Source organism: Nyctereutes procyonoides, unplaced genomic scaffold (genome assembly GCF_905146905.1).
Source record: "Nyctereutes procyonoides isolate TBG_1078 unplaced genomic scaffold, NYPRO_anot_genome, whole genome shotgun sequence".
Taxonomy (NCBI): Eukaryota; Metazoa; Chordata; class Mammalia; order Carnivora; family Canidae; genus Nyctereutes; species Nyctereutes procyonoides.
The window spans coordinates 53906008-53929572 of record NW_026575133.1 but is presented as its reverse complement, the minus strand read 5'-3'; the positions used below and the strand labels follow the sequence as shown (position 1 = coordinate 53929572).

Here is a 23565-nt window from a genome sequence, read left to right as displayed (position 1 = left end):
TGGGGGAAAAAAAAATCTTAGAAGAAATCATGTTAAAATAAGAGGGGCCTAAAAAAAAAAATAATAATAATAAAAAGAGGGGCCTTTTTTTCTGAGTATGATACAAATCTCAGAAGCCATAAGGAAAAGACTGGTAAGTTTATTTTCCTAAATATTAATAGGACTTAGTGTACATTCCAAATAAAAGTAAAAAACTTTAAAGGGGCAAAAAGGGGAACCTATCTGCACCACAAAGGGGTGGATTCATTTAATAACAAAAAAGGTGCTTTAAAAGAAACCCCCCAAAAAAACAATATATATAAACCCAATTAAAAAAACTAGAAAAGAACAAAAAAAAAATATAAATGGTTAGTAAATAGGACTTTCCACTAACTAGACTGGTAATGCTACACAGAAACAAGCTCTTTTAGATACTATGGATAAATTACAGTAAACTATTGATTTTTCAAATGATGTCTACTTAAAAATACATAAAACAGTAACACTAGCAATAATAACTGCAAACACTTCAAAACCTCTTTAAAAAAAGGTACTTAAATATATTTATAAATAATCCTAGATTTATAAGTGTATGCCAGGTATGTCTGTATCACACACTTGTATATGTACAGAAAGTATTCAGAAGGATAATATAAACAATGAAAGTGGTGTTTGGAGAAGTATTTCTTTTGACTTTATACCACCATGCATCATAACGGATATGAATTTCTTTTGCTAACTTTACTAAGAATATTTTTGTAATTACATTTTTAATGAATAGTACTCCATAAATTTGTTTTATAAAAAACTCAACCATTAAAAAAATGCCTATTCTTATAGGTATAACAGTATTTAATATACACAGTATCATAGCAAAGTACTTAGTATGAAGTACTAAACTTAGTCTAATAGCACTTAAAATTCTAAGAATCCTATTAATACATTATGCTCTTTATCAAAGAACTTCCCCCACTGTCTAGTCACTTAAACACAAAGAAAAAGGGGCATAAAGCAAGAAGCTACTATAAAGAGAATAAATAAAAGGAGAGATGAAAATAAATGTAGTATGGGCACAACATGCTTTCTTTACCAAACACCAAAAAAAGAAACCAAATGGATACTAAAACTCCTGTCTGTGATCTCCAGATGCCAAAGATTAATCCGTAAATCGTCTGCAGATAAATATGTTTCATAATCACTATTAATAGAAATTGAGTTGATGTGATATGTATGAGCATTGGCAAATATTCTTCGTGGACTGGCCTCAACCATTAGGTCCATGGGCCTAAAGACTGGCACCTGTCAATAAGACACAGGAAAAAAATGGTCATTACAAAATGCTCACTATTTACAACAGCATTTAAAGTTCAGTTCTTTATCCTAGTTTTTGAGGGAACAATGTACTATATTACACAGATTTAGTTTTATAAAGCAACTGATGCTGATCCTTAAAATGTTAAAATAAGGGCGAAAAATTAGTAATTTGGTCAATTTATTGAGTGATAGGAATACTATTAGGATTTGCTGTGCTTTCTAGTTCAAATCTTTGGCTGGAGATTTGCAAAGCTAAATGTTCTGGTTTGAAGTGGCTAAGAAGGAAATTAGCTCAAAGCATCTAATTTCTGGTATTTCTTAGCTGCAACTAAAGTACCTGGTCCATTTCTACTTTTCTGATCTCAAATAAAATTAATCTTGAAACTTAAAGTTGTAATAGTTGACATTCAAACCATGAGGACAAAAGAGTGTGGCATTGTATTGGGTCCTGGGTCAGCCCCTGGCACAGCGGGACCTCTCTGCGAGACACAGTTATTTAAAACAGAGGAGTTTTTAAGTCCTATCTGGTTATAAAGTTGTTGGGGGACGGGGGTGCAGATTATAGTTAATCCTATCCAAGTTCTGCTCAGGATCTAGAATATATAATATAGATACTGAAACCTAATCATCAGAATTACCATTATTTTTTTAAGTACTTACTCGTAGTGTAGTGACTGTAGTAGGATCTCTATACCTTCCATCTTCCTCTTTCAAGTTATACCCTTCTGGTCTTTTGTCCCTTTCACTGATTTTCCATAATTTTATTGTTTTATCTGGAGAGAAAAATGAAAAAAGTCCTCAAAAAAACCCCAGCAATACTAATAGAAGAAAAACATTTAAGGCACATTTAAACATGCTATTTCATTTTTCACCTAAAAGGATTCCAAGAATAAAATCTCTTACGTGACTTAATAAAAAACAAATTTCCTATTACCCAGTGAATAAAAAACACATATACATAGAAATACAGTATAGACATCACAAATTTCATGTTAATGACAGTCAAAGTACTATTTGATATTAAAATCAAGTCACAGTCAGGCTCTTGTCCTTTAAAAATAATTAAAGCTAGAGGGGAGAAAAGTTGTGTGTGTGTATATAAGCACCTACATATCTGTACATACACATACATATATATACTTAATATTTTATTTTTAAAAGAAAATAAATGGCAGAGTTATTAGGATAGCCTATAATTTAGAATAAAAATGAGAGAGGAGTATCTATCTCCCTTGGTCCCATACTTCCTAGCAGATGCTACCAAAGACTCAACAAATTCCTTTACAGACTGGATGCCTCTGTTTAAATCCTTCCCTGTTGTATTAAGGATTCAAGTCAAGTTGGCATCAGAGTCTGAAAAAAAAAAAAAGACCAATTAAAGCTATGTCCTGAAATGTCTGGGTGGCTTAGTTGGTTAAGCTCCTGCCTTCAGCTCAGGTTATGATCCTGAGGCCCTGGGTTCAATCCCTGCATCAAGCTCCCTACTTCTCCTCCCTCTGCTAGCCTCTCTCCCCACCCTGTTTATGCTTTCTGGCTCTCTATCAAATAAATAAAATCTTTAAAATAATTAATAAAATAAAGCTATGTCCTCAAATTCTTTAAGACAAAATTTGTGGGTATCAAGAATATATAAAATAGTATTTTTATAACGAACATTTGGAGCAAGTTTAGACTTACAATAAAGTTGCAAAGATAGCAGTGTTTCCATTATACCCTTCATCTAATTTCCTCTAATGTCAACATCTTATGCCACCACAGGTATGATTGTTAAAACCAAGAAATTAACATTGTATGTTACTACTAACTGAACTCCAGACTTTACTCAGAATCCACCAGGTTTTCTACTTAACATCCCCTTCTATGCCAGGATCCAAACAACAGTGTATTTAATTGTCAAGTTTCCCTAGTCTCTCTCATTTTAACAATTTCTCAGACTTTTCTTATTTTTCGTCATCCTGACAGTTCTGAGAAGCAGCAGTAAAGTACTAAAGAATGTGCCTCTACTGGGTATATCTGCAGTTTTCTCATGATCAGACTGGGATCACTGGGTTTTTAGGAAGAATACCAGAGGTGAAAAGAAGGTATACATGGTATCAACATTACTTTTCCACTGGAGATGATAATTCTGTTCACTTGGTTAAGGCAGTATCTGCCAGATTTCTCCATTGCACAGTTACTAATTTCCCCCTTCTCATACTCTATTCTTTGGAAATGAATCTCTAAGTTCAGTCCACACTTAAAGAAGAACCAAGTTATAGTCCCTATAAGGAGAAGCATCCATCCAAATATTATTTGAAATTCTCCTGTAAGAAGCATCTCCCCTCCCTGCTTATTTATTCAACTAATTGTTTATTTAAATCATTACAAAAAAATCATTACAGACTCATGCATGTTTATTTAATGCTTTGTGTTATAATCCTAAAATTGCATTCATTATCATTCTTAATGGTCCTTTCATAAGCAATTTGGTACAATTTTTAAAAATAGTGTATAGAGATACTTTATAAGATTTTATCATATAGAGAGGTAGCAGGGACTCCTGTAGCCCTGCCACCTCTCTCCGCCTGGTGGTGAAGAGCATGCTAGCTACCTCTGTGAATAACCTTTACAAAGAGGAGTATAAGCAGAAAAGAACTGCTAACTTTACTAACTTGTAATCTAATATTTCATCTAAACCCTAGTGATCCTGGTTAGAATTATCATGAAGTTGTATGTGTTTTCTATGTACTATGTTTATTTTATAGATATACATATAAAATATAAGTTAGGTAAAGATCTATATATTTTAGGATATTTTACTTGTCCCCAAATGTTATTAATAAGTCAAGCCTAAACTCATTATTTTGGAAGTATCTAAAAATAAGGATGAAAAGCTTCCCTTCACCCAACCCCCATAACTGCCTTGTGCCCTGTACAAATTCATCATCCTTACCAAAGGTCCAGATAAATAACCATGCACTTATCAAAATTTTCAAATAAGATGTAATTAGTTTGTGGTTTCTAATAGTGTTTTAGGAAGAAAATTAATTTTTTTAAAATCACGAAGAACTGAATAAACAGATTTTTAAAAATATGCTACACTTTAAAAAAAATTTTATGTGATAAAATTTGTCACTTAAGAGGTTTAAAAAACTTAATAGCATAAACACAGGATAGAAAAGTACTATACAATTTCAGTGCAATGCCTGGAAACAAGGCATGTCAGAAATAAAATATTTTAATAATTAGGACAAATTTTTAAAAAGTCAAAATTAAGCTCTATAGTAGTGATTTAATTAACTGTAGTTTTTGGCCAACTAGAAGTATGTGACAATAATCAAACTCCATAGAACTACATGCAAAATTATGTAAATATATGTATTTTTCTGTAAGAGTATTATTGGATTCCTTAAAGAAATCTGTCATTTCCAAAAGGTTAAGAGTGCTCTATGGTGTTTCCCTACATTGTCAATACTAACGAGTAAAGAGTATTCCAGAAGTCCAAAAGTCCCAGTGTTTCTCTCACCATAAAGAGAGAGTAGGACAGGGAAAACCATCTACCAAGTTTCCCTGTGGAAATGTGGCTTTGTTATTTAAAAACTTATTAACAGCTGTTAAAACACAAGGTATTTACTGGTAAACTCTGTATTACTCATATATTCAAGATCCACGGTCAATAGGTTAGAGGTGGACATTTTGCAATGTGGAAGAATTGTGGAAAACTCCGAGAAAGCAAAAGGAGAGAAAGAGAATAAAGTTACGTGAAGATAAATTAAATGAACCAAAGTTGTAAGGAGGGCACTATGAAGTTATGTGAATAAAAATGACCTGGAAAACACTGGACGGCTGATGATGACCATGGGAAATCCATATAAGACCAAAGTGAGATTATTTTTAGTCAATCAAAGGTGGGGGATGTTTCATGCTATTTTACACCACCTCCCTTTAGGAGTTCATCTTTTATGAGCCAAAAGGCCTGTTACATGTAGGGGAAGAGGAACTGTTATGCTCAATCTTACAGAGGCAAACATACCAGATAATATAAAGTTATGACTTAGATTTAAGAGATATTGACATTCTCCCATTATTTTCTTTCTTTGTAAACAATAGCTCTCCAGATATAGCTTAAGTTCTATTCCTTCCATCCTTTTCCCATCCCACCACATCCAGACACAACAGTCTGTAAAATTCCCACTTGTATTATTCTTCTACAGTGGGTTCTGTTTTTTATCACAAAAAAAATAATGTAGCCCCAAATAATTGTATTTTATTTAGTGCTCATTAACAGTAACAACAAAAGACAGAAACCTACAATGCACTGTGTAGTGCCCTTTAAAATAATTTGTATTATTAATCAATGACTTAAAAATTCACATGGTAAATCTATTTGGGAGACACTGTTGATTGTCTATAGAAAATACTACACAGGATCACATACCCAAGACCCAATGACTAGAATCCCCAGGGCCTCTCCCTCTACTGAGCGTTTGTAGAATTTACTGTCTAGAAAGTCTCATCTGGTTACACACATGCAAGTATGAACAGAGAAGTGAGGGGTAATTAAGATTTAATCCATAAATGAATCGAAATGGGATTTGTTCCCGAACAATACTGAGGAGGGAAAGCAGAAGTACCTGAACAAACAACTGGCTTCGAACTGAGAAGCGCTAAAGCTGGATGATGGGTACATAGGACTTTCTTATTCTAGTTCAGCCTTTATTTTAAACATTTCCCATTATTAAAAAGAAAAATACTTTATCCTGTAAGAAGTGAACTGCCAAAATTACTAAGAACAAATATCCCAATACATGAATTATGTATGTCCCAACACATCTGCTTGGGGTATTTATCATCATCATCATCATCATATATATCATATTTACTACCCATAACAATACTATTACATTATTACCATCATCAGTTTGCCGATGAGGAAAATTTGACTTGTGTTATAATGTGCCAAAGGCAACTAAACCAAGATGTGGTACAAATGGTACCTGATCTAAAATCCAGTGGTAAAGTCCTTTTTGCACTACAGAGTGTGTATATACCAAAAGAATATGGACACCTGAGATCTTTTTCACAGAATTTAAAAACTAAAAGAAAAAAGGGAAGACAAAGAAGAATTTACACATCATGTATAGGGAAGACGTCTATTTCCAAGTGTCTTTCTGAACATCTATTCTGAACTTTCTGAACATCTATTCCTCTTTGTAAAAGTTAAGCACTGTACAGGATATATGTACACACATATATATAAAAGGCATATAAAAGGAAAAAAATTTAACAGGAAAAAAATTTAACACTTACCATTGGTAGACAATAAAAACTGAGCAGCATTTTTCTGGGGTAACCACCTAATTTTGTTGATCTTTTCTTCTATTTCTAAACTTTTCAAGTAGTCAAACTCTGGTTCATGGCTCTGAAAGGTGCTGTAAACATTATATTCTCCTCTGCTATGAGACTGGATTTTGTTCTAAAATGGAAACAAAAATATTTGGACCATTGTTGAGAAATATTTCAAAACATAAACATGCAATCAATTCCAACAGACCTTGCAAATTCTGGTTAATTAATTACCTGCATCTTAAATACAACTATAGTGGGTTTTTTTTAAATATTTAAGGCCTTTAGGAATAAGTAAAACAGCTCCTCACAAAAAAGGGAAAAGCTTAATAAAAAGCCTGGGCCCAATTCAATAGGAAAATGACATTAAAATATTGATCAATCTGATTACTAATTTATCATTATATAATAAATAGTAAAGAACTACTAGTAAAAAAAAAAAATCTAAGCACCCTTAATGAGGGAGCTCACCTTTTTAAAAAGGGAAGATTAAAATAAAAAATTAAAAGGGAAGAATAAATAAAAGCTTGTTAGAAAACAGCTGGCTGCGGCACACTTTCTTTCTCTGTCCACTGTAGGGTCAACCATCAATCAGTTATTTATTGCATGTATTGTCTTCCTCCTCTTCCTTTCTCATGCCTGTCTCTAGGTCATGTCACTGCTGAAAAACTCTTATTTAAGAACTCCATCAACGTAATAGTATCATCTGACCCCAGCTTCCCCCAAGACCACAGTTACAGAGCTCTGTGACTCATTAAGTTCACATAAAGCATTACCCAGCAAACCTCACCCCACAAACCCATCAACAATTGCTTCCTCTCCTTAAGTTATTTAGCCTTATGAGCCTAGCACACACTGATGATTTATTTCAGTTAGTATCTGGGTAAAGTGAATATAGTTTAAACTATTAGCTAAAGCAACTACTCGTCAACTTCTTCAGTTAACACTAGTATCTTCACAAAAGTGAGAATTATAACCATGAGAGAATTTCACCTTTTAACCTATTATCACATGATTATCACATGATTAAAAATCTTTCCGTCAAAAACATTAAAAGTCTAGTTCAAAGAAGAACCTATGGAAAAATAGTTTAAAGGAAAGATATTACTGATAGCCAACTATACAAAAGTAAAAGTGAATTTATCAAATGAAATGTTTAAGATTACTTGATTAAAAGAATGGCTCATTAGTTATTGTTCTACATATAAAAGAAAACCTTAGTGAATCATCACCTTAAAAGCTTGTTTTGGGTTGTTTTTGTACAGCAGCTTGATTATCTGGATTGGTCATTCCGTTCCAGTTATATTTGAACCCTATGATAGCAGTATCAATTATTATTGAGTTTGCCAATATTAAGAATGCAAGGCATACCAAAAAACATAATCCCCACTGGGGATTAAAACCCTAGTCTCATTACCACAGTTTCTTTCTTTTTTTTTTTAAGATTTTATTTATTTATTCATGAGAGACACACAGAGAGAGGCAGAGGGAGAAGCAGGGTCCCTGTAGGGAGCTCAATGTGGGACTCGATCCCAGGACCCTGGGGATCATGACCTGAGCCAAAGGCAGACGCTCAACCACTGAGCCACTCAGGTGCCCCTCTTTACCACAGTTTTATGCCAAATCACATAACCTAATCTATTAAATATGTATATGCTACTATTGCTTTATAGGAAGAAATTCAATAAATCTTTTACCGAAAATTATTGTTTCTAAAGGTCTGTTGTGCTATTCTCAAAAAAACCCCTTAACAGCAATTCAATTTTTAATATGAATGCTGTTTTTTGAGCTTAAGAAACTACAGCACTGTGTACATCAAGTCCTACAAGTATAGAGATTTAAAACCTACTTCTACCTTTAAGTAACTTGTGTAAGGTTTTACTAAAACCTTAGTTTAAAAAAGTAGGTCCACTTGATTCAGGTAAGCGATATAGAGAACAAAAGGCAAACACATAAAGTTCTTTATGCAAAAACTGGGTTTATATGGGTCACAACATAAAAGATGGTAAGAAAAACACAAACATAGGAACACACCCTCTAAAACAAATGAACAAAACAACCCCATCACCCTAAAGACTCAATAATTACCACATGGTCTAAACATCTATTAAAGAATGCAAAAACAGAATCATAGAGGTGATTAGAGATTAGCAGTCTTAATGGATTTCAAGAAGCAATGTTTCTTTTCAACAGAGGAAAAAAATACACCACACAAGAATGTTATGCCTACAAAGTTAGAGATGCCAGGCTAGGCTCGTATATTAATATCCATACTCCTTAAACTCTACTAAAATTACAGTGAAAGAATTTTTAAAAACAAATCAACAAGAACAAAGAACAGCAGCAGAGATGACAGCAGTAGTAACAAAGAGAAGAAACCATAAAAAGATGCATGAATGGAGACTGACTTCATGGACTGCAGAGAGCTGGACTCGTAGCCAAAAGTGGGTTGAGATTTTGCCTAAACTCAGGGAGAGATGTTTCTATTATTACAATGATCATGACAGCGAGCAAGTATGAACTAAGTACAGTGAGCAAAATATGAAAAGGAAATGCAATTCCCTGTCAACACTGTGTCAAAGAAGAATGCACTTAAAAATGCTTTTTTGTTTCAAAATTTCCCTACAATCATGGAGAACTGACACATTCTAGAAAGGCTGCATATTTGTGTTTTACTTGCAAGGCTGTTTACAACTCCCTTTTCTGTAGTCTGTTTTCACAAAGAGAGGACCTACTTTCTTAACCAATCTATTTATATAAATAAATATATATACATTTAAACATAAATACAAAAGTTTAAAAGAGCTTTATCTTCAAAACATGTAATAGTGCCTGGCATATAACAGGGATTCAGTAAAGATTTTCTAAATGAGGGACGCCTGGGTGGCTCAGCAGCTGAGCATCTGCCTTTGGCTCAGGGCATGATCCTGGAGTCCTGGATCAAGTCCCACATCAGGCTTCCTGCATGGAGCCTGCTTCTCCCTCTGCCTATGTCTCTTCCCTCTCCCTCTGTGTCTCTCATGAATAAATAAAATCTTAAAAAAAAAAAAAAGATTTTCTAAATGACCAGAAAGAATAAAAGGTGGTGCTGGTACAGTAAAGGAGGTTGTAATTAACCTGGCAATTAAGAGTATAGTGCAGACATCAGGAGAAATGGGTTAGAGGTACATATAGCAAGACAAAAAGATCTTGAAAACGTAGTCCTTAGTTTAAAAAAAAAAACAGCAGGAAACAAAATGAGATGTGAGATATAGTATTCATGTGCACTGAAGACACAGTACATAAAAATGCAAATTACACATCTCAAAAAATAAAAGTCATAAATGAATAAAGGATACTATACATGACCAAGTTTTTTTTAATAAATTAATTTTTATTGGTGTTCAATTTACCAACATACAGAATAACACCCAGTGCTCATCCCGTCAAGTGTCCCCCTCAGTGCCCGTCACCCATTCACCCCCACCCCCCGCCCTCCTCCCCCTCCACCACCCCTAGTTCATTTCCCAGAATTAGAAATCTTTATGTTCTGTCTCCCTTTCTGATATTTCCCACACATTTCTTCTCCCTTCCCTTATATTCCCAACATGACCAAGTTTTAAAGCAGAGTAATAAGACACTGTGGTACTCACACAGTACTTACAAATAAACCAATGGAACAGAACAAAGGGCCCAGAAATAGCCCTGAATTATGACAAAGGAGCACTGCTGAGACAGGACAGTTTTATCATTAAATGGCTTTGGTCAATTTGCTATTCATATGTAAAGAAAAATGAACCTTGACCTCTACTACCTATCTCAAAGCACTCCTATAAATTGATTCCAGGTGAATCAGAAATACAAACATGAATGTTCAATAATCAGGTTCCAGGACAACACTGGCCAAGACAGCTTTCTGTAATGGTGGTTAAGAGTCTGTTATCTATGCTGCCCAATATGGTAGTCACTAACTACATGTCATTACTGAGCACCTGAAATGTGACTACAGTGACTGAAGAAATGAACTTTAAATTTACTTAATCAAAATTTAAATGGATGCATGGAGCAAATGACTACCATACCAGACACGCACACATCTAAAAGAATCTAACACATATGTAGGTATGTCATCTGGGACCTTGGGATAGAGAAGTATTTCTGATGCAAGGCAAAAAAAAAAAACAAAAAACAAAAAACGGAGTAAGCTCAAGGAAATCATTGATAAACTGTACTGTACTCTTATATTAAACACTGGCAAAGTTATTGAACAGTCAGAATTTTCATATATTGTTCACGAAAATAAAATTGACAGAACTTTTTACTCTTATACCAAATGACATGATTTTATGCATGACTGTGTGCATCAAAAAATATAATCAAGAATGTTCACAGCTGCATTTTTCTTTTTTTTTTAAGATTTTTATTTATTTGACAGAGAACACAAGCAGGGGGAGCAGGAGGCAGAGGGAGAGAGAGAAGCAGACTCCCCACTTAACAGAGAGCCTGATTTGGGGGCTCAATCCCAGGACCCTGGGATGATGACTTGAGCTGAAAGCAGATGCTTCCCGGACTGAGCCATCCAGGCACCCTGCATTAATAGCCACAAATGAAAACAACCAAAATGTGTCCATCTACAACATAATGGATAAACTGTGGTACGTAATACGAAAGAACATGAGCAAATTATATTTGCAAATGCAATATTGAGCAAAGACCAGACATGACACTTAATGATTCTATTTATAAAAAGTTCTAAAACTAGAGGCACCTGGGGTGGCTCAGTGGTTGAGTGTCTGCCTTCAGCTCAGGTTCCTGGGTCCTGGGATCAAGTCCCACATCAAGCTCAAGAGGAGCCTGCTTCTGAGCCTGCTTCTGAGCCTGCTTCTCCCTCTGCCTATGTTTCTGCCTCTGTCTCTCATGAATACATAAAATCTAAAAAAAAAAAAAAAAGGTTCTAAAACTGTTAAGATCAAACTAGGTGTTAGAAGACAGGCTTACAAACAGGCTTATAAGGGGAGGAAGAACAAATTAGTGGCTTAGAAGGGGAACGAGAAGGGTTATGTGGAAGGGTGGGAAGTTCTATTTCTATTTTTTATTTCAAGATTTATGTATTTATTTGAGAGAGAAAGCATGAGTGAGAGCGAGGGCCATGTGCAAGCGGGTGGAAGGGCAGAGGGAGAGAGAAAATCTCAAGCAGACTCTCCACTGAATATGGAACCCTATGCAGGGCTTCTCATGACCCATGAAATCATGATCTTAGCTGAAATCACAAGATAGACACTTACCTGACACTGAGCCACCCGGACTGCCCATCTATTTCTTGACTTTACATGTCTGCTATGTGATAATCTACTAATGTTTTGTATGCTTTTTTGAGTTTATTCCAATCAAGTGTAAAAAACATATACATAGCACATAAAAGGTGCAGCCACTTTGAAAACAGTATGGAGGTTCCTTGAAACAGAACTACCCTGTGATCTAGTTATGCTACTTCTGGATATATATTCAAAAGAATTGAAAACAAGATCTCAAAAGAGATTATTCAAAATAGCCATGTTGTGGAAGCAAACTAAATGTCCACTGACGGATAAATTAATAAAGAAAATGTGACATACAAACACACACCAATATTATTCAGCCATAAAAAGGAACTCATGCAGGAACCATAAGGAGTTAATGTTAAGTCAAACAATCCAGTCAGAAAAAGACAAATACTTTATGATCCCACTTATGAGGTATCTTAAAGTATCCCAACTTCACAGAAAAACCAAGAATGGTGGTTCCAGGGGCTGGTAGGAAGTTGTTCGGTGGTTACAGAGTTTCAGTTCTGCAGGATGCGGGGTGTGTGTGTGTGTGGGGGGTGACTAGGGGGGGGGTTCCCTAGGAATATGTTGTACAATACTGAGTATATGGTTGGCAGTATTGTATTATATACTTGGAGATTGTTGAGAAATCACAAGTTACGTGATATTTTGCTACAGTTAAATAACTGCACAAAAACAAAATACTTATTACAGAACACATTCAAATTATTATCCATGTTAGGGAGAGGTGAAGGGAGCATGTTATGTGTAATGCATTTGCTCCTTCCTGCACACCTATGCACACAGGTTTGTTTACTGAAAGAAAGGATCTTATTATGATATGTCATGAACTCAATTGCCCCCTTAGGTTCAAACAAACTAAAACAAAATATATAATAATAGTAAAATTCAGTGGTGTTAGAACCAACCATTTGACAAGGGGACTGGAACTTCATTTCTTATATATAAAAGTAAATTCCAAAGGGAACAATTAAATGCTTAAAAATAAGTAATAGCAGCAAAAGAAAAATACAATGATGAATTTCTATATATTTTGAAGTGAAAGAGAACTTTTTTGTATAAAAACAAAAACGGGATCCCTGGGTGGCTCAGCGGTCGAGTGCCTGCTCCTGGAGTCCCGGGATCGAGTCCCACCTCGGGCTCCTTGCATGGACCCTGCTCCTCCCTCTGCCTGTGTCTCTGCTTCTCTCTCTCTGTGTGTCTCTCATGAATAAATAAAATCTTTAAAATAAATAAGTAAGTAAGTAAATAAATACATACAAAAACAAAGAACAGAGAAAGGCTTGTATCTACTAAGAAAATGTTTAAAGGTCAAAAAAATATATAATGGCAAGAAAATTTTATCTTCAAGATAGCAAGTTACTGTCTTAAAAGGTCCTTAAAAATCACTAGGAAAGGGATGCCTGGGTGGGTCAGCGTTTTAGTGCCTCCCTTTGGCCCAGGGTGTAATCCTGGAGACGCAGGATCGAGTCCCACATTGGGCTTCCCGCATGGAGCCTGCTTCTCCCCCTGCCTGTGTCTCGGCCTGCCTCCCTGTGTCTCTCATGAATAAATAAATACAATCTTAAAAAAAAAAAAAGGAACATCTAAAATACCCATATTAAAAAAAATCACTAGGAAAAATACTAATACTTTACTCTGAAAGAGGACAAAGGTCAAAAGCTGGCAATTTATATAAAAAATGATCAGTAAATATACATATAACTGCTCATTATCATTAGTAATCAAAACTAAGGAATACTGTTTTGTCCTTAAACTGATGAATAAAAATGTTCTAATGTTCCTCGAAATAGGCACAAAGTCATATACTACTGGCAGAAGTATAAATTTATACAGCTTTTCTGGAGGCAAATTTGTTAATACATATTGAAAGTCTTAAAAAAATACAGATACCCAACAACTCCACTTCAAAGTATAACCTAATAGAAAACAATGTATGCAAAGATGTATCAAATTAATGCATAAAATGCCTCAATGTCCATCAAATGAAGTAAATTGTGAAATACCAGAGTCGATTACATCCAATGGCAGATCAATGTTTCTCAATCATATTAACTTATGCACAATGCTTTCTGCTACCCGTCTTCTGCAGTTCCCACAAGCTACGTATTTATTAAACTTCTGTCACCTAAGTTATAAAATCAGATTGGAGTGTTCTTCCAATTACGTATGCACTCCTTTCCATTCAATGGTTGCAATGAAGAGACCATTCACTTCCCTGAGAATGAGACTAACCTGAGTAAACATCAACAGATATTAAAGCTGAAAGTTATAGAATGATTGACATGTTCAACATGATTCTAATTCTGCAAAATAAAAACAAAAACCCCAGAACAAGCACAGACACAGACTGGTCTTGACTCATGAGATGGGATGATTTTTTATGTTTATCTTTTCTTTGTGAAAATTATAGTTTTCATATTTTCCATGATAAACATATTAAGAGAATCATGAGGAATTAAAAACAATCTCTGAAAAGAATGGCACTTGATAGTCTATTAACAGCTAATTCTAAATATAAATTACTGCACTATGCTTTTACTAATTCTCTTCTTTTTAAATAAAACTCTGAAAATGTAGGATTTCCTGTGCTCCTTGAACAAAACAGAAGTTTTAAATAAAACTAAATGTATTTTTACTTTGATCATCTCCTATAAATGAGAATAGGTTTTTAAGCTTCCAAACAGAACACTGCTAAAACTTAGCTACTGTTTACTAATGCGCCTTTAAAATCATATTTGTAACAGGTAATCATTTGTTTTCTATTTCAAGGTACTTTAAAGAGTTTTATTAGAGTCTTGTGAAAAGGGCCATTCAGGGGCAATGAGAGAAATGGCACACACACAAAAAATCAATTCATATCTGATAACAAACCACTATCGATGCAAACAGTGAAACTTTCTATAATAAAGCAAAATACAACACAATCAATGGTATAAATAGAAAACAAAAAGAAATTTCAAGTGTCTTCTCAACTGATCACAATGATGGTGATGGAATACTTCAAGATTTTGTGGGAACTTATTAAGTTACACTCAAAAGTAAGTTGTGCCCCTTCACTGAATGCCTACTCTATCAACTATACCAAGAAACATCCATTGTAGACAACTTGGGACTCTTTAAGGAGTTGATTTCTCTGATACAAGACTCAGCAGATGGACCCCATTTGGCACTAGGTTAAAAAATAATAATTCTACTAATTTTATCTATTTTTACCTCAGATTCATTAAATAATCCTCAGACCTCAATTTCCTGATGTTTTAAATAGAATTTATTGTCTCTACCTTTGGTGTGACAGAGCAGCTTTTAGAATTAAATGAGAAAATGAGTAATGTTCAAGTATCAGTTTTTCTTCCAGATAGGGACCGAGTCTCATCAATCCATATTATGCCTTTTAGAGACAAGATGATACAGCTAAACATACCATGCCATGGAATTCAAGGAATCTAAAGTCAGTTTCTCAAATAGGGAAACCTGCAACACACTTTATTCTGACCAAGTTATTTATTTTGAAAAGAACATAAAGAGGTATTTTTTTTTAATTTTTATTTATTTATGATAGTCACACAGAATGAGAGAGAGAGAGGCAGAGACACAGGCAGAGGGAGAAGCAGGCTCCATGCACCGGGAGCCCGATGTGGGATTCGATCCCGGGTCTCCAGGATCGCGCCCTGGGCCAAAGGCAGGCGCTAAACCGCTGCGCCACCCAGGGATCCCAAGAGGTATTTTTTAAAAAAGATTTTATTTATCTATTCATGACAGACAGAGAGAGTGAGAGAGGCAGAGACACAGGCAGAGGGAGAAGCAAGGCTCCATGCAGGAGGCCTGATGTGGGACTCGATCCAGGGACTCCAGGATCACATCCTGGGCTGAAGGCAGGCGCTAAACCGCTGAGCCACTCAGGGATCCCCATAAAGAGGTATTTGAGAAAGAAACCAACATCAATAAATTTCAAAACCTGTATGTATGTATGTAAGTGTCTGTGTGTGTATTGCTTCTCGGCCTTTTGGCTAAGATCAAGTGTAAAACCTGTATTTACAACTCAATTACAATATGGGAAAAATGAGAAAGATAAGTACTTCAACATCTTTAGGTTTTAAAAAAGTAAAATATAGTGAAGATTAGATACAACTCTATAAAAAATGTTCTGTCTGATAAAAATGCACTTAAAACGATCATTGTGAAAAGATTTGCAATAAATATGTTAGAATAATCTGCCTGCCAATTTGGGAGTGGGTGGGAGAAGTAAAGGAGGGTAAGATTTCTAAATCATATTAATTAGGGTAATACATCTCAAACAGATAATGAAATGGAAACAAATGAAATATGAGTAAATGTCTAAATAATGCAGGCAGGAAACCAACAACGTAAACAAAACTTAAAGGCAGCCAAGGCAGCCAATCTACAAAACTGAAAAACACAGCCTCATGAAAAAACATATTCTGACAACATGTGACCTATACAAATCAATTTAACAAATACACCATCAGAAAAAACAGGGCATAAAGAAGATAATTTTAATAATTGCAAATATGAAGAGGTTAGGTAAAACTAAAACCCAGTGAACACCTTTTCAACCACCAATTTATCATCTTATTTCTTATCTATATGTAGACATTTTTGAAGTATAAATTGGTAAAATTTACTCAAAGAGATTTGGCCAATATAAGACTTAAAAATGTTCATAACCTTATATACAGTTACTTAAGATCTAATCTAGTGTTAAGAAAAATAACATTTAAAGGAATCCTACTTTGCCTAAGAGTTGTTTAGTGGCATTCATACTGATATTATCAGTAATCAACAAAGGTACTTTAAATGGTAATCAACTTCTGAAAAATATACTCTAAATAAACTTGATCCTCAAAAGTTAGTGGGTAGTTGATAAGTGTGTGACAGCTGGTTGGATAGAAATGTGTACAACAGACATCTTAAAAAGAGAGGTGACCACATGAATTCACGAACAAATAGAAATGAGGACTAGAACTCCAGGTACTTAAGCTCTCAATGTAAAACTCTTTCCAACTTTTCTCTCCTTAAACCTACCATAGGAGACAACATCATTCATTAATGGCTACTATTAAAAAGTCAAAATCAAGTACTTTCTTCATTACTATAAAGTGACGGAAATGATTTTCCTGCGTGATTTACAGCACTTAGACTCATTACTTAGAGAAGTCTGATTTTTTTCATTTGTTAAAAAATATTCAGCGTGTGGGTATTCATTCCAATTTATACAGAATTAGCTTTTACCCACTTCACTAGTTGTGGGATCTTAGAAAAGTTACTTCTCTGATCTCAATTCATTTATAAATTGGTAATAAATTGAGACACAATAGCAAGTGTGCATACATCTTCACTGTTTTGCTGTGAAGATTAACTGTACGACTTTGGATGAGTAAACCTATTGTCTGGGCCCCTAGTCTCTATATTGGTAAAAGGAGACTGCATTGCCAGGGGTTGTTAATTTGAGGTCCACATACTACCTATTGATGCCTAGAACCCAGAGATTTTGTGAACTTGGATGTAGTGGAGGTTTTTCTGACTAATATCTGGCTGAAATTCAGTATTTCTTTCAATTATGGATAGAGGCAATAAACCACCATATTAGCATCATCTGTGACTTTGTCACTATAGAAATGACATGCTTTAAAATCACACCCCAGCTGCTGTCCACAAAAAAAACATATTACTCAATAAGTGTTTAACATTGAAAAATATTTTTCAATAAAGGTGTCTTCTAATTTTATGTACCAACTAGGCTGCTGAAGAAATCCATGACACCAAAGGTTGAGAACTCTTGAAAAACCCTATAAATTTTAGCACTTAGGGGCAGCCCTGGTGGCTCAGCGGTTTAGCGCTACCTTCAGCCCAGGGTGTGATCCTGGAGACCCAGGATCAAGTCCCGCCATCAGACTCCCTCCACGGAGCCTGCTTCTTCCTCTCCCTGTGTCTGTGCCCCTCTCTCTCTCCGTATCTCTCATGAATAAATAAATAAAATCTTTAAAAAATTAGCACTTAATTTCTATGAATGGACCATATACATATAAAGTTCAATACAGGCAAAACAAATTCATCACAGTTAGCTTTGGTAGAGCATAGTACTGACAGAAAGGACAGAAAAAGCTTCTGAAGTACCAGTAGTATATCCAATTTCTTGATCCGGGGAAGAGTTACACAAGTCTGTATGTTTGGTGAAAACTGACAGAACTATACACTTTGATTCTGTGCATTTTTCTGTATGTATCATTTGATCTATCTTGGGAAATCTTTATTTTGTTTTAAAGATTTTATATATTCATAAGAGACACAGAGAGAGGGAGAGACATAGGCAAAGGGAGAAGCAGGCTCTCCATGGGGAGCCTGATGTGGGACTTGATCCCAGGACCCCAGGACCACAACCTGAGCCAAAGGCAGGCGCTAAACCACCGAGCTACCCAAGTGTCCCTCTTGGGAAAACTTTAAATGTATTTTTAGGTAACATAAACTTGAAGCTGTATTTTGGAGCTTTTATCATTATTCTGGTACTGGAATGCAGACAATTTCAATTTTACATTTTCTTCTACCAGGTGAAGTCCTCAAAGGACTTAAAAAAAAGGGGGGGGGGGACACCTGGGTGGCTCAGCAGTTGAGCATCTGCCTTTGGCCTTTGGCTCAGGGCATGATCCTGGAGCTTCCTGCATGGAGCCTGCTTCTCCCTCTGCCTGTGTCTCTGGCTCTTTCTTTCATGAATAAATAAATAAATAAAATCTTAAAAAAAAAAAGTAAAACTGGAATCTCAGGCCTCCAGATATTCTAATTTAGTGGTTCTAAGATAGAGTCTAGGAATCTGCATTTGAAATACATGTTCCCATGTGGTTCTAACATTTTACAATCTGAAAAACACAAACTTAGATCAAAGAGTGAATGAAAAAGGAAGACCGGGAAAGCCTGGTAGCTTAGAAAAGAAATCTCATTTTACAGATACGCTGATTTGGAAGATACCACAGTGGTATTTTCTTGAACTTCTCATGTATTCTTTCCCTAATATTTCGGACAGACAGGCATCCAACTCCTGTGCACACATTTCCATATACAAAAGAAACTAATCGTTTCTTCTCACACGGATCTCTAAATAGCAGAACTCTAGTATCATCCCTTCTGGCTACTACACAGTCTTGGTTCCTTTGACCATTCCCCGCTGACATTTCTAAATTTGCTATTCTGATTGGTGCACCAGTAAATACCATGTTAAGTGAATGCTGCCACATCACCTACAACAATGAGTGGGTTCTATTTCTTCACTTAAACATCAAACTAAATCAACTCCTTTGTATAGATGGTAGAAATTCTGTTAACATCTTGTTGCTTTTGAGCCCCATTCTAGTCTTTCTAAATAATTTTAAAATACAATCATATTAAAGCCCCACTTATCTTTCATGATAACCGTGATTTCTGGTTTCTTCTCTATCTTGTTAAGGGATTTTAGGAATACCACATAAGAACAAAGAGAGAGAGAGAGAGAGAGAGAGAGAGAGAGAGAGAGAGAGAGAGAGAAAGAAAAATCCTAGAAAGTTACCAGCACACCTAGAAAACAGAAAACAAAGGCCATGTAATAATCTAGGAAGAAATGAAAAAAGGACCAATCTTCCTTCTCACTTTCTCCTTAATTATCCCTTTGAAAAAAAAAATCATCATCCCCCCCACATTTTAACTTACCATGTACATCAGAAAGCCTCAGAGAAAACTGAAGGTCTGAGCAAACAAGGTCAGTAGGAAAACAGCTATTTCAACAACTGCCGATGAACTAATTTGAGCACCCATAAAACAAAGATCCCTCAAAAAAATACAGAACACCAACCACACCTATTCTAACAGTTCTTTGGAATCTCCCAAGAAAACCTGTATTAATATTTTCATTATCAAAAAGAATAGATCCTATCATTTACTTTGTTGTCTATGAAAATAAATCAGTAAGATTGTTCACTTATTTTAGGACATGCTATAAAAACTAGATTGGATATCAAAGCAGGACAGGTGGGATACCTCATGGAAATCATCTGATCCTTGTGCCTCAATTTCCCTATATGATCTGCTTCTATCAAGAGATTCTATCCAATAGAAAACTGTAAGAACATATTAGTCATAAAAATATTTTTAAACGACAGCAAAAAATGTTACAGGATCAAAAGACTGAAATATATTGGAACAGAATGAGGACCCTCTAAATGACTACTCAGTTTCTTTGACAGGGGAACAAAGGAACAAGCAGCAAGAGGTACTCAACAGGATGACAAGAAGGGGATCTGCCACATTCAAAGAGTAACACAGTGAGACAGAAAGAGAAGTTAAAGGTGTCATCAGTTCAAAGTGCTAGTTAAGTGAAGTTTAGCAAGGAACCCAGCCAATGGATGAGAAGATAAAGCCACAATAATGCAAACGTCACTGTGTTTTGCAAACACAGCTAGCATCATTATCAGAGACTAAGAAATGTTCCATGGATAAGCACCAGTGTGCCCTGAAATGTATGCATAATAGCTGTGATTGTTAGAAGGTGGACTGAAATTTAGAGATTGAAATTCTAATTCCAGAGTTCTGCTATTAAACTGAGGAATGTAACTTTCTGATACAAACCTTTCCTGTGATTATCTAAAAATTAGGAAAAGACCATCTTTTAAGTTCTCTTCCACTTTTCAAACTATAACAGTTTTACAGATAAAATAGGTGTGGATTCATAAAACTAATCTAAATATATTAGGTACTAATATAAAAGGTGCCTCTAGATGTAAGCATATAAACAGTGACATAGAAATTGACTATCCTGGGATCCCTGGGTGGCGCAGCGGTTTGGCGCCTGCCTTTGGCCCAGGGCGCGATCCTGGAGACCCGGGATCGAATCCCACGTCGGGCTCCTGGTGCATGGAGCCTGCTTCTCCCTCTGCCTATGTCTCTGCGCCTCTCTCTCTCTCTCTCTCTCTCTGTGACTATCATAAACAAATAAAAATTAAAAAAAAAAAAAAAGAAATTGACTATCCTGAAGACAGCCCCATACTAGAAGATCCAGTCTAAGATATGGCTTATGTGGAAAATAAATTAGGTAACAAGCGCCAAATTAATATTAACAAGATCAAGTTTCAAAGGAGGAAACCAATTATTACATCTTATTCATTTTATTTACTTATTTATAAAAAGATTTTATTTATTTATTCATGAGAGACAGAGAGAGAGAGAGAGAGAGAGAGAAAGGCAGAGACACAGGCAGAGGGAGAAGCAGGCTCCATGCATGGAGCCCGATGTGGAACTCGATCCTGGGTCTCCAGGATCAGGCCATCAGCAGAAGGCGGCGCTAGACCACTGAGCCATCCAGGGATCCCCACATCATTGTTATTTAACCTATCACTTTTTAAAAAATGATACTTACAACTAAGCAATTCTTAGATGACAGACGCACCGCTAATCTGAGGTTCTAGATAATGAATTGGTCTTAAATTCTTAAATGCAGTTAAGAATGATAGATACCAGTGGCCCTTCTCAAAAGGGCCAAAATACATAAAATACATACCCTTATGTATTTTAAATATTAGCACTTTAGAATCTTCAGTAGAATTTCACAAAAGAAATCCTTACTTCAAATTTTTTTTTTTTTAATTTTTATTTATTTATGATAGTCACAGAGAGAGAGAGAGAGGGAGGCAGAGACACAGGCAGAGGGAGAAGCAGGCTCCATGCACCGGTAGCCCGATGTGGGATTCGATCCCGGGTCTCCAGGATCGCGCCCTGGGCCAAAGGCAGGCGCCAAACCGCTGCGCCACCCAGGGATCCCCTTACTTCAAATTTTTGGCCTTGTTTCCGAATACAACTAAAATGTTCAAGTAGTTTCAGTAACTCCATTGTAGACCTTTTATTCCAATTTAAGGTATTACTAACAGGCTTCAACTATTACTCTGAGTACATTTATAGAAAGCTCCAAACACCTTTCTTTATTTTATTTTTTTTTAAATTTTTTAATTTTTATTTATTATTATTTATGATAGTCACAGAGAGAGAAAGAGAGAGAGGCAGAGACATAGGCAGAGGGAGAAGCAGGCTCCATGCACCGGGAGCCCGACGTGGGATTCGATCCCGGGTCTCCAGGATCGCGCCCTGGGCCAAAGGCAGGCGCCAAACCGCTGCGCCACCCAGGGATCCCCAAACACCTTTCTTTAAAACAAAAGCAAAGTGTAGACAGTCATTAACTTCCAGTAAAACAAAACAAAACAAAACAAAAACACTCAAGGGCAGAGAATGCCTATGGGAATGCCAGCTAATTTCTGAGTAACAAAATTAACATTCATATTTGGTTATTTAACATAAAAGGCACTGAAGAATATTGAAAAGATAAGTCAAAAGTTTTGGGTTCTAGTTCGTAGTTCTGCCACTAATCAAGCGATCTCTTAATATCCTGACTTTCTCATTTGTAAAGAAAGGGAAACTGTAATGATCTGTAAGCTTCCATTTCAACTCTAAGTATTTTCCTATGGTCATGATTTTAGTAGCTTGAAAACAGGAACAGAAAACTGATTTTGCCCCCCCCCCCCCCCCCGGCTTCCCACAAGAACAGTCTTTGTCAAGAAAAGCCTGAGTCTTTTCATATTGTCTTCCAACCAAAAAAATAATAAAAGGAGACATATTTAGGGTTTGTGCATCTTCTAATCAGACACTATTAATCATTTCTTTTAAAATTAAATTACCTACCTCACTGGGGTGTTGTGAGGATTAATTCATTAGTGTTTGTAAAGCACTTTGAGATCCTCAGGTCAAAGGCGCTATAGAAGTGCAAAGTAGTAGTATTATTACTAGATTCTTTGCTTATTTAAGGAACTTCACAACCCTTTAAAACCTAACTCTCTGTTATGATTTAGACGTCTATTTGTAAAACCTTGCAATTTATGCATTACTTTAACTCTTTTTGGATATATAGACAGGAACAGGATGTTTCAAAATAAATGATTTTAAATAAGGTTTAACTTTGATCTACAAATGGAGGAAGAGAGCAAGGGAAAATCTCTAGTGTGACAAATTTTGTTTAGCATAAGATTTTAGTGAGAAATCTTGTCAATTAGATTTAGAAGTGTGCCTAAGCTATACCCAAAACAAAACCTCACTTTAATCTCCAGAGTCTGCAATGAGAAATTCCTTTCTTCAAAGAGAAAAGGAAAGTTTTAAAATCAACTCCATTTTAAATGGGTACTGGGTTTATAAATTACATTATATGGGTATACATGCAATTGTTATTTAAAACTACTTTATTTAAACTACAGTAACAATATTAGTATGAATTGATGTCAAAATAACTGAGCAGTTTTTTCTTTAAACTAGCCTCCCACCCCCAAGTACACAAAGCTAACTAGGCATTGAGAAGAGATCAAAGCAATTTTGCTTTATGGAGTTTTAAGAAGAAAAAAAAAAGGGCCAAGGCTTCAAAACCAATTAAAATCTTGGATTAATTCCACCACTTCCTATTCCTTTCTCTAACCAAATCTTCTAACAATTAAAGTGCTAAGTTTTTTAATCAAAACCACACACATACACACAAACACACAAAGCTAAGAGAAACAGAGCTATCTATCCGTTGGGCATTCTGCTTGATAAACAGATACTTCTTTAAAGAGGGGGAAAAAAGTCA

The 23565-nt window shown here is 35.5% G+C and overlaps 1 protein-coding gene across 1 annotated transcript in view; it reads right to left on the bottom strand.

The window, feature by feature from the left end:
- PPP2R2A (protein phosphatase 2 regulatory subunit Balpha) overlaps positions 1–23565 on the bottom strand; it is an 85598-nt gene that overhangs the window by 8559 nt on the left and 53474 nt on the right. Inside the window, exons 4-6 of the mRNA XM_055300123.1 lie at positions 6583–6748; positions 1954–2066; positions 1101–1278 (exon numbers count right to left, since the gene is read on the bottom strand). Of these exons, the coding sequence (XP_055156098.1) occupies positions 1101–1278; positions 1954–2066; positions 6583–6748 (457 nt within the window). The remainder of the gene's footprint in view (positions 1–1100; positions 1279–1953; positions 2067–6582; positions 6749–23565) is intronic.